At 56.3% G+C, this 10,401-nt stretch overlaps 2 protein-coding genes across 3 annotated transcripts; both read left to right on the forward strand.

Moving 5' to 3' along the window:
* Positions 1 to 711: 711 nt before the first annotated feature.
* LOC123940168 (keratin-associated protein 12-1-like) lies at positions 712 to 1,314 on the forward strand. 2 transcript variants are annotated; one of them, XM_046002688.1, is made up of 2 exons: positions 712 to 864; positions 1,177 to 1,314. In XM_046002688.1, exons 1-2 carry the CDS (start codon positions 712 to 714, stop codon positions 1,312 to 1,314), a joined length of 291 nt encoding a protein of 96 aa, XP_045858644.1. The 2 variants fall into 2 exon arrangements, with proteins under 2 accessions (XP_045858644.1, XP_045858643.1); XM_046002687.1 differs by having other exon boundaries at positions 712 to 806; positions 1,107 to 1,314.
* A 7,325-nt stretch (positions 1,315 to 8,639) lies between these two features.
* Positions 8,640 to 9,485, forward strand: LOC123940221 (keratin-associated protein 10-12-like). The gene has a single exon (XM_046002779.1). It carries the CDS (start codon positions 8,640 to 8,642, stop codon positions 9,483 to 9,485), a length of 846 nt encoding a protein of 281 aa, XP_045858735.1.
* The last annotated feature ends 916 nt before the right edge of the window (positions 9,486 to 10,401 follow it).

Below are 10,401 nucleotides of genomic sequence, written 5' to 3' on the forward strand. Positions count from 1 at the left end.
TGAACCCCTAAAACCCCAGCATAATTTGGCGCAATGGTAATGACTGCAGACCCCAGAGTGAAACTGAGCTTCAAACTCCTGCTTCTTGGTCACAGTGGGAGAGTGCACACACATCACAGAATCCAATCGCTCATCCGTGTATGTGGGCTACCCCTACCCCTTGATGGCGGCAAGGATTGGTGACTAGAAACGAGCGATAACGTGGCACCTGGCACAGAGCCGGGACCGGATGACATGGTGGATGCCACGGCCACGGCTGTCCCCAGTGAGGAGCCCAGCCGCTGGGCTCTGGTCCCTTGGGAAGACCTTCTGGATCACAGAGTTTCCAAATCAAAACAGGGATCCCCAGTCTGGTAAGCAGGACAGGATACATGAGCTTGGGGAGGACCTGAAACATCCTGATATGGGAGCCCTTGTCCCCAGCCGATGGTCCGTCACCATCCTACCTGGGCTGAGTCGAGAAATCATGGGGCTGCTGGGTCACACTGAGCCTCCAGCTGTCACAGAGTTTCCTGAACAGAGTCGCTTCCAGCAGGAAACTCCAGGAAGAGACTCATGGAGGAGGAGGAGGAAACAATCAGGCAACCAGGAGGAAGGCCCCCGTGTGGCTTGTTGCCAGGATGCCACAGCCCAGGTATAAAGGCTGCCTGGGAAGGAGCCTCCAGACCAGCCCCGTCCTCCAGCCTGACTCCACTCCAGCCCCACGCCACCATGTGCCACACCAGCTGCTCCATGGGCTGCCAGCAGGCCTGCTGCGTGCCCAGCTCCTGCCAGACGTCCTGCTGCGTGCCCAGCTCCTGCCAGACGTCCTGCTGTGTGCCCAGCTCCTGCCAGACGTCCTGCTGCCTGCCCAGCTCCTGCCAGGTGTCCTGCTGCCTGCCCAGCTCCTGCCAGACGTCCTGCTCTAGTTCCCTGGACTGCAGCCCCACCTGCTGCCCTCCCCCAGGCTGTGGGGGCTCCTGCAGCACCCCCTGCATGGTTCTGCTGTGCCAGCCTGTGTGCGGCTCAGCCATCTCCTGCCAGTCAGCATGTGGCTGCCCATCCCTGTGCTGCCCAGTGGCCTGCGGCCAGGCCTCCTCCTGCAGCTCAGCCTGCTGCATGCCCAGCTCCTGCCAGGCATCCTGCTGTATGCCTGCAAGTTGCAAGCCAGCTGTGTGCATTCCCATGACCTGCAAGCCAGCTGTGTGCGTGCCTGTGAGCTGCAAGCCCATTGTGTATGTGGCTCCCTCCTGCCAATCCTCTGGGGGCTGCCAGCCCTCCTGCCCCACCCTGTTCTGCAGGCCTGCCCCCTGCAGCACCCCTACCTGCTGCTGATGAACCACCTGGAATACCAATTCTCTATTGACCTCTCCCACTATGTCTCATTACCGAATCAGGGACGGTGTTTCTTCTCCATAAGAGCTTGGTGACCTATTAAAAATAAATCTCTCTGCTCTTCAGCACTAAGTCTCTCTGTGATTTCACCCTGAAGCTGTCTCTCCCTGTCACCTGCTTGCTTGGACAAGCCAATGGCTGAGAAGTGCCATCCAAGGGTGGTTCACCTGGGGTGGTCATGCCCCTCAGCATGTTGGGGCACCCCACCAAGAAAAGCTGTAATCCAGGCTCTTGGATATGAGTGGGACATTCCTTCCTACTGTTTCAAGTGAGGACTTCGTGCATGGTTCTTTGATCCTAGAAAGTGTGCCGATGAGGGGCAAATGATGGGAGGAAGAGACACAACCCTAGGGACCCACAGTGGCTTCCTGGGGGAGCGGTTCATTGTGTGTTGTCCCAAAGCTTGCACCAAGGAGCCAGTGGGACAGGGATGCAGATTTCAGCTCAAAGAAGAAAGAGTCCATAAACACCAGAGCTACACTACAGATAATGGGCACCTGGAGGTTGTTCCAGCTTCTGGGAGCTGAAGGCTTCAAGAGAAGCTATGTTCACTCCACTCTCTCAATAAGAGGCAGACCTGGAATGAACCCACATGTCCATCTACAGGGATGGAGAAAGCAGGCACGACAGTCCTACAAGGGAGAAGGGACCAACAAGGAAGAGGAGCACACTGCGCTTGCCACCATGTGAATGGGTCTCAAAACACGGTGCTGGTGGGCGGAGCTGGGCCAAAGCACCTGCGGCATGATCCCCTTAAAGTGAGGCTCCAAGACAAGCAAACGAGTTTCTTCTTTTAAAGAGCAGAACAGCAGCTGCTTCTGGAGGATTTGGATGAAGCTGGCTGGCAGAAGAGGCTATCTGGGGAGGGTGGTGGGGTCCATGGCCTGAGCAGAGGGCACAGGTCACATCTGGGGCCCTGAGAAGGTTGGAGCAAGATCAAGATGTGGGTCCTGATGGGGTTTGGGCTACTCAGATGAATGCCTTTGTCAAAATTCATCAAGTGAAACACCCAAGATTCATATTATTTCACACACGAAAGCATAAAAATTGAATTCCTGTTCATGGTATGCTTCCTAAACGTTTGAGTGGAACATACTATTGCTTGTGACTTACTTTGAGATGTTCCAAGTAACTACGAGGTGCGGAAGGAGGGGTGGTTTAATGGGCAAGTGTCCGAGAATGTAAATGAGGCCCAGTGTTAGCAATGGGTTTGAGGAATGGGTATGTGAATACGCACAACATTTAATTCTCTCCATTTTTCTGTGTCTGAAATATTTCATAATAAAATGAAAATAGTTGAAAATAATCATTGAGCTAAGCAGATTAAAATAAAATTTTCCTTTAAAGGAAAAAACAGAAGACACAAATGGGTTTCCTGCTCTAGATGGGAAATTAAACCGAGAGCCTGCATGCTGTGGCCATCTAATATTCACTGCACATGGGCGGGCGCCCAGTGTTCCAATGCAGTAAGGGTGGACTGTGGGTTGGCCAAACACCCAGAGTACTGTGCTGGTTGTGGGAAAGGCAACACTCTGAGAGAGTGGACGCCACTGTTCAAGATGGCGGACTGAGCCCACCACTCCATCTCAACCCTCCTGGGACACACTGTGGGGGAGAAGTCAGCTTTCAATGGGTGAGGGACTTGGCAAATGCAATGGGAAGCAGCAAGTGTGCTGACCCAAGGCAGGGGCCCTGCAGCGGGACAGGACTTGGTCCCCATGAGCAGGCCCAGTGAGGACAGGTGTGTCCTCAATGAAGGGGAGGAGCCAGGGCCACCCAGCCAGGGTCCCCGAAGGCCATGTCCAGCAGTCCCGCCTCTCCACAGAACACCACCAGCTGTATCTCTGGAAGAGTAGAACACCTCACCCAGGAAGGGCTAAGGTTCCTGGAGAGCTGTTGGCACCCCCCAGGTATATAACTCTCATTCTGGCTTCTGCGCTCCCAACTTTCTTATCCCCAGTGAAGTCCACCACTCAGAAGACCCCTATCCCAACCCCAGAGTGCCATGTCAGCCTCCCCACATGGGCGAGCTTTCTCTAACTCAGCACAGACTGTCACATGGTGGAAGAGGAGCCCAGACCACCAAGGACCACCCCCACATTCACCCCAGCACATGAGCAAAGCCAGTGGCATGAGAAAGAAAGCCCGAGACCATCAACAGAAAAACACACCCCAGAGGAAGTGTATAGTTTACAAAGAAGAAACCACCTTTGAAATGAAAATTTAAATTAAATTTAATTTAAAAATCTTAAATATACCATCAAGATGTTAGAGCCATAAAATGAGGGCAAAAGGCTGTGAAAAAGTACAATTAGAAAACTGACCCCAAAAAAGTCATAGATATCAAATGTACTGTTGATATTTAAAATTAAATAGAGGGGCTTGAAGGTGAGGTTGAGAAATCCCTCTGACTTAGAACAAAACATTGAGGAGGTAGAAAGTAGGAGGGAAAAGAAAGCAGCATGACTGACCCACCTCGGGGGTGTGGCCTCTGCCATGTGGGATTCCCAGAGGGAGCACGGTGAGGACACAGGGGGATGCGGAAATGCTTCCCTGGGGAGGAACCTATCCCACAGTGGAAGACACAGCCTCCAGGCTTGAAAAGACTAACTGATGCCAAGAAAAATGAATGGGGAAAACCCAGACACATCCTGTAGAAATTGCTGAACATGAGGGATAATAAGTGGTTCCTAAAAGCTTCCCCAAAGAACAAAACAAACAGAAGTCATCTGCAGAAAAATAAAAATCAGACCGGCCTCAGACGCCATTAACAGAGCTGCGTGCAACAAACTTCAGGAAGGGAGCTCTCAAAGTCCTGGGACTGGGATGTAGCATGTGCCTCCAGACACAAGCATGCCATAAACAGACAGAAGGGAGAGAAGAGCGTAAACAGTGTGTAAGTGAGCAGCAAACATGACAGCATGTCATTGGTCACAGACATATTAAATAAGCACTGTGTTTTTCTAAAACTGAGTGACATGTCTTTTTTTTGTGCAGTCATCTACTTTTCAACATTTTTTTTTTTAAGCAGGGAAAATCGCATCCAAAAGAATAAAATACCTGGTGATAAATTTAACTGTGGGGGGAAAGACTTGTACACAGACAGCTCTGGCACAGTGCTGCAGGAGCCGGGGACGACGGGCGTGGATGGAAGGCCATCCCATGTTCATGGATGGGAGACAATGAAGGACATCCCATGTTCATGGATGGGAGACAATGAAGGACATCCCATGTTCATGGATGGGAGACAACAAAGGACATCCCGTGTTCATGGATGGGAGACAACGAAGGACATCCCATGTTCATGGATGGGAGACAACGAAGGACATCCCATGTTCATGGATGGGAGACAACGAAGGACATCCCATGTTCATGGATGGGAGACAACGAAGGACATCCAATGTTCATGGATGGGAGACAACATTAAGGGGAAAGGACTGCCCAAGGCGACCTGCAGATTCAATGGAATCATATCGAAAGCCCAAAGCCTGACCCTCAAAGTCATACAGAATTGATAGAGGCCTAGAATAGAGTCATCTTGGAAAAGAGGAAGAACGGTGGAGGATTCACAATCACTGATTTCAAAACTTACTGCAAAAGTGCAGCAACTGAACCAGGTGGTAAAGGACAGACATATAGACTGACAGAGTAGAGCCACCGTCCAGAGATGCACCCATGTATTTATGTCCGACTGGTGTTTGATGAGGGTTTCAAGACTATGCAGTGGGGGACAAAATCATCTTTTCAACAAATGCTGTTGGAAAAGCCAGATTTCTACATGGACAATAACTAAGTTGGACCCCCCACCCCACCCCACATACAAAGATTAACTAAAAATGGATAAACATCCCAAACGTAAGAGCTAAAACCAAAGTGTCTTAGAAGAAAACATGGGGGAAACACTTTCTGACCTTGGAACTGACAATGCACTTGTAGCAAGGACACCAAAGCATGAAGATCAAAAGAAAAACATAAATTGGACGTCACCAAAATTCAAAACTTTAGTGACTCAAAAGACACCATGAAGAAAATGACAAGATGATCTACAGGATGGGAGAAAATATCTGCAAATCATATATCTGGTAAGAGTTTGACATCCAGAATACATACAGAACGTGTACAACTCCACATCAAAAAGAAAAGCCACCTGGTCTGACACCGGGCAGAGCACATGAGTGGACATTTCCCCGAAAGTTGGACGATGGTCAGCACACACACAAAGAGATGCCCCACGTCATTAGTCATCGGGGAAACGCAAACCCAACCACAGTACTGTTTCCCACTCCACAGGAGGGCTGTAATTAGAAATGGAAGAAAAGGACCCAGTGTTGGCGAGGATGTGGAGAGACTGGAGCCCCCAAACATGGCCCATGAGAACACAGAGGGGGCATCTCTGTGGGAACACTTGGGCACTCTCCATATGCCCCCAGGAATTCCTCTCCTAAGAATACACCCAAAAAAGGATAAAGGGGTTTCAGATGACCTTTGCAGCATTATTCACAACAGTCAAAATGTAAAAGCAACCCAGGGGTCCGGGGACAAGTGGATGGGCAAACAAAACGTGGCCCATCCGTTCCGTGGTGCACTCTTCCCCCGTGAACTGAAAGCAGGGCTGACACCTGCTTCCTGGAAGAGCCTCGAGGACGTGATGTGGAGTGAAATGTCAAGGATGGACAGAGTCTGGTTCCACATATAGGAGGGACTAGAGGACCCAGACTCAGAGACAGAGAGTAGGGTGGGGTGCCGGGGGCTGGGGAGACTGTGGAACAGGGACATGGTGGTTCGTGGGGACGGAGCTTCAGATCGGGATGACGGTAAAGTCCTGAAGGTGGACGAAGGCAACAGTTGCACAATGGGAATGTACTTAGGGCCCCTAAACTAGCCTTAAAAATACGTAAAATGGCAAATTTTATGTTACATACATTTTACCGCAGTTGAAAGAATTTTTAAGGCGCGTGGAACAGAACACAGTTTTGGCAAATGTCACAGAACAACGCGTGCTTGTGATCTTTGAGACGTGCAGGAGGCTGCGGGCACAGGGACTGTCGGCGGAGCTCCTGCCCGTGGGCACGGGGCCGCGTCCAGGCGACTCAACGCGAGATAACCTTCTGGCTGCGCACACCTGCTCCCCAGCGGGGTGGGACAGCTCTTTGCAGTGGCCCTCGGAGGCCTCACCCGCTGGACAGCCATGGGTGTGAGCACCGCCAGCTTCCCAGGGCCCGAGTGTGCCTTCGGCAGGCGTCGGAGGGGCGTGGGCAGCTGCGGGCCAAGATGAGAATGGAGAGATGGAGAAGCGTTTGCCCCCAAGCACTCGTCTGGAAAGCTCAGACCCCCCAACCGATTTCCCGTGAGCCCCACCCCACACTGGACAATGGCCCTCCCCAGAAGACTGGCCCCTACGGCCCCGTCTGTCCGAGGCAGCGGGCGTTTCTCACGAAGCCTCCACTTTGAAACATCACGTCAGGAAAGACGGGGTCGGCCGGGTCTCTCTGGAAGCCGGGGGCCTCTGCCCAGAGGGGGCCTCTGCCCAGAGGGCCCGGCGCTAACCCAGGTGGCTGCCAGCAAAGACCCTCTTCCCGTTCCCTCCCCATCTCGCTGTGAATTCCTGCCCGCTCAGCAACATCAGTCCTACTGCGTGACCCTCCATTAAATCTGCCCTCCTCGCTGGTCACTCGTGTCTGGCCATGTTGTCCACCAACCATGGCCGCGTGTGTCCCATCCATGCCCTCTGGGAGCTGCTGCAGAGAACCCCGCCCCCACGCCCGGGCCCGTGGACCAGCAACCACGCCCCCCACCAGGCCCTCAGCCATCATCAGCCACACCCCACCACGTTTGAGCTCTGGGCTCCAGCCAGGCTCCTGGGGGCCACGAGGCTCCCCAGAGATGCCCCTCTCCGCCTCCAGAAGGGGACCCCAAACTGTGGGGAGACGCCTGGCTCTCCCTCCACTCCTGAGGCCTCTGGGAGCTCCCAGTCCCTGGCTCCCCCCAGGGCCCTTCTCTCTGGACCCGAGAGGCCATGGCAGATGGGCCTTCCCAGCACAGACCGCGGCCCGGCACCGTCTCCTGCACACTTCTCAGACCTCCCGCTGTGATGGGGGACAGTCAGCGGCAATCGCCGCATAAAGCTGGCGGTCCTGGCCAGGCCACCTGCAGGGGCCTCCCCTGGCCATGCTCCACTAGGCTCAGACCCCCTCAGGTTGGCCAGAACTCGGCATCCGAGTTCTCTCCTTCCCCCAAGTGCCGGGTCCCCACTGTTCCCACTGATGCAGCTCACCAGCAGCCCTGCCCCACACCCAGGACCCCTGCAGACGGTTCCCCTGCCCAGCTGCCAACTCTCCCTGACCACTCCTCCCCTCAGACTGTCCAGCCCCAAGCAGCTTCCCCGCCTCCCCACTCCGAGCTGGGCTAAGTCTCGCTCTTACCAACGACCTGCCTCCCGCAACCTCACGTCCCACTGTTTGTGCTCCAGCCGTAACTCAGCCCAGTCCTGGTGCTCTCCCAGAAGCAACTCCTTTCCGGGGGTTCCAGCGGCCGGGCACCCGCCGTGCACCTGCCCAGACTCCAACATCAGCCGGTCTCGATGACCCTCTCCCAGAAGCCAGATGCTCCCTGCCTCCCGGGGCACCGGCGTCCACGGCAGAGAACAGGTGCCGCGGGTTCTGACCCGGCTCTTCTGCACAGTTGTGTGGTGTGTGGTGCAAGTGCTTACTCGTGCCTCCGTTTCCCCATCGGTAAAGTGGGCACAGCAGGGTCACGAGGTTGTTGTAAGGGTCACTGAGTTGACACGTACGAAGCTGCTCAAAAGACTTGCAGGAAGACCGACTACACACGCGCTTGCTGATGCCCTAAAAACCACGGCTCCCAGCCATTCATGGGTTCAAGGACTCAGGAGAGAATTATACGCCAGATAAACAGTGATATATGCAAAAAAAGAGAACAAAATATGTGTAGGGTTCCGCGGAGCGCAGAGGAGCCGGGGCATGAATAGAACAGAGCCCCAGAGAGAGGCTGGGAGCAGCGGTGAGGGTGGGGCAGGAGCCGCTGCCCCTCCCGCGTCACCAATGATGAGCACCTGCTGTGGGCCGTGACCCGAATCCCAGGGACCTGCTCCCACAACAAGGAAACAGGCTTTCCGGGGCCTCGTGACGGAAGCACACAGCCCTCAGGTGTATAAAAGCCCTGGACACCCCAACCGTCTCACACACACACACTCACACACATTCACACTCACACTCTCAGCCTCCTCCAGCCCCACCGCCCCCACCATGGCCGCGTCCACCCTGTCCGTCTGCTCCAGCGACCGCAGCTACGGCAGCCGCGTCTGCCTGCCCGGCTCCTGTGACGCCTGCCCCGACTCCTGGCAGGTGGACGACTGCCCAGAGAGCTGCTGCGAGCCCCCCTGCTGCGCCCCCCCTTGCTGTGCCCCCTCCTGCCTGACCCTCATCTGCACCCCTGCGAGCTGCGGGTCCAGCCCCTGCCAGTCAGCCTGCACCAGCTCCTGCCAGCCCTCCTGCTGCAGCTCCTCCCCCTGCCAGGAAGACTGCTGTGTGTCTGTCTGCTGCCAGCCCGTCTGCTGCACCCCTGTCTGCTGCAAGCCCGCCTGCTGCACCCCTGTCTGCTGCAAGCCCGTCTGCTGCACCCCTGTCTGCTGCCAGGCCTCCCCCTGCGCAGGCTCCTCATGCTGCCAGCAGTCTAGCTGCCAGCCCTCCTGCTGCAGCTCCTCCCCCTGCCAGGAAGACTGCTGCACCCCTGTCTGTTGTAAGCCCGTCTGCTGCACCCCTGTCTGCTCTGGGCCCTCCCCCTGCTCAGCCTCCTCCTGCTGCCAGCCCAGCCCCTGCTCCTCGTCCTGCTGCAGACCGTCCTCCTGCGTGTCCCTGCTCTGCCGCCCCGTGTGCGGGCCCGCCTGCTGCACCCCTGTCTGCTGCACCCCTGTCTGCTGCAAGCCCGTCTGCTGCACCCCTGTCTGCTCTGGGCCCTCCCCCTGCGGCCAGCCCAGCCCCTGCTCCTCGTCCTGCTGCAGACCGTCCTCCAGCGTGTCCCTGCTCTGCCGCCCTGTGGGCTCCCACCAGGCCTGCTGCGTGCCCACCTCGGCCCAGATGTCCTGCTGCTGACGGGGCCGTCCCCCCAGGGCCAGCTGGACTCAGTGGGCACCTCCAGCCCTCCCCCTGCCAGCCTCCCAGCTGTTTAGGGTCTGTCTCTCAGGAAGCCCTGGGACGTGTGGATAGCACCCCCTCCTCTCAGGCCAGGAAAGGGGGTTCCATTTAATTCAGGATGACCCCTCTCATCCTGGGTCACTGGGTCACTGCTCCCAAGGTCCCAGTGGTCATGCCTAGGGACCATGTCCACAATGGAGGTCTCACTGGTCTCACGTCCTCAAAAGCTACTTGGATCATCCCAATAAACATGGCTTGAACTTATCCCGATGGCACGTGGCTCTCTTTGGACGATTTCTAGTTGGTGGCTAGCCAGTCCCCCATCGAGGTGGGGGTGGGGACAGCCACCGCCAGGTTCCCTTGCCGCCCCGCCCATCCTCAGCCACACCTTGCAACAAACAGGGGTGCAGCAGACAGGGGTGCAGCCACACCTCCTCCGGGCCCCGCCCTTCACTGGCCTGGCACAGGACTCCTGTCCCACAAGATCGGGGCCAGTCTCGGGCATGGCGACCATGGCCACGGCCATGACACGGGCAGCCCCTGTCCCAGAAGCCGGCCCTGATGGGCAGAGCTTCAGGGACGCAGCGGCAGCCAATCCCGGGTGCAGTGACCCTGGCATGTCTCCCCCTGCAGGGAGCCTGGCAGGACACGGGGTTCAGCATACCCTAAGCAGGGAGGGCGGGGGGATACGGGCCCCCAGCAAGCACCCCGGCTCGGCCACCCAAGCCCCCGGCCCCTCCTTCCTTCTCTAGCTTGTCTGTGGAGCCACGGGCCCGGTCTGTACACACAAGCCCAACACCCTCCCTACCTTAACGCCGGCTAGAACGCCCCGCTGTCCTGACCCGGCCCGGCCCCCTTCAGAGCAGAATCTCCA

The sequence above is a fragment of the Meles meles genome, chromosome 4 (genome assembly GCF_922984935.1).
Source record: "Meles meles chromosome 4, mMelMel3.1 paternal haplotype, whole genome shotgun sequence".
NCBI classification, from domain to species: Eukaryota; Metazoa; Chordata; class Mammalia; order Carnivora; family Mustelidae; genus Meles; species Meles meles.

Excerpts from the sequence above, each read along its gene's own strand:
- LOC123940168 (XM_046002687.1), top strand. The coding sequence starts at position 712 with ATGTGCCACACCAGCTGCTCCATGGGCTGCCAGCAGGCCTGCTGCGTG. Across the intron at positions 807-1,106 it reads GTGCCCAGCTCCTGCCAGAC|CTCCTGCCAGGCATCCTGCT; the intron begins GTCCTGCTGTGT and ends CTGCATGCCCAG.
- LOC123940221 (XM_046002779.1), top strand. The coding sequence starts at position 8,640 with ATGGCCGCGTCCACCCTGTCCGTCTGCTCCAGCGACCGCAGCTACGGC.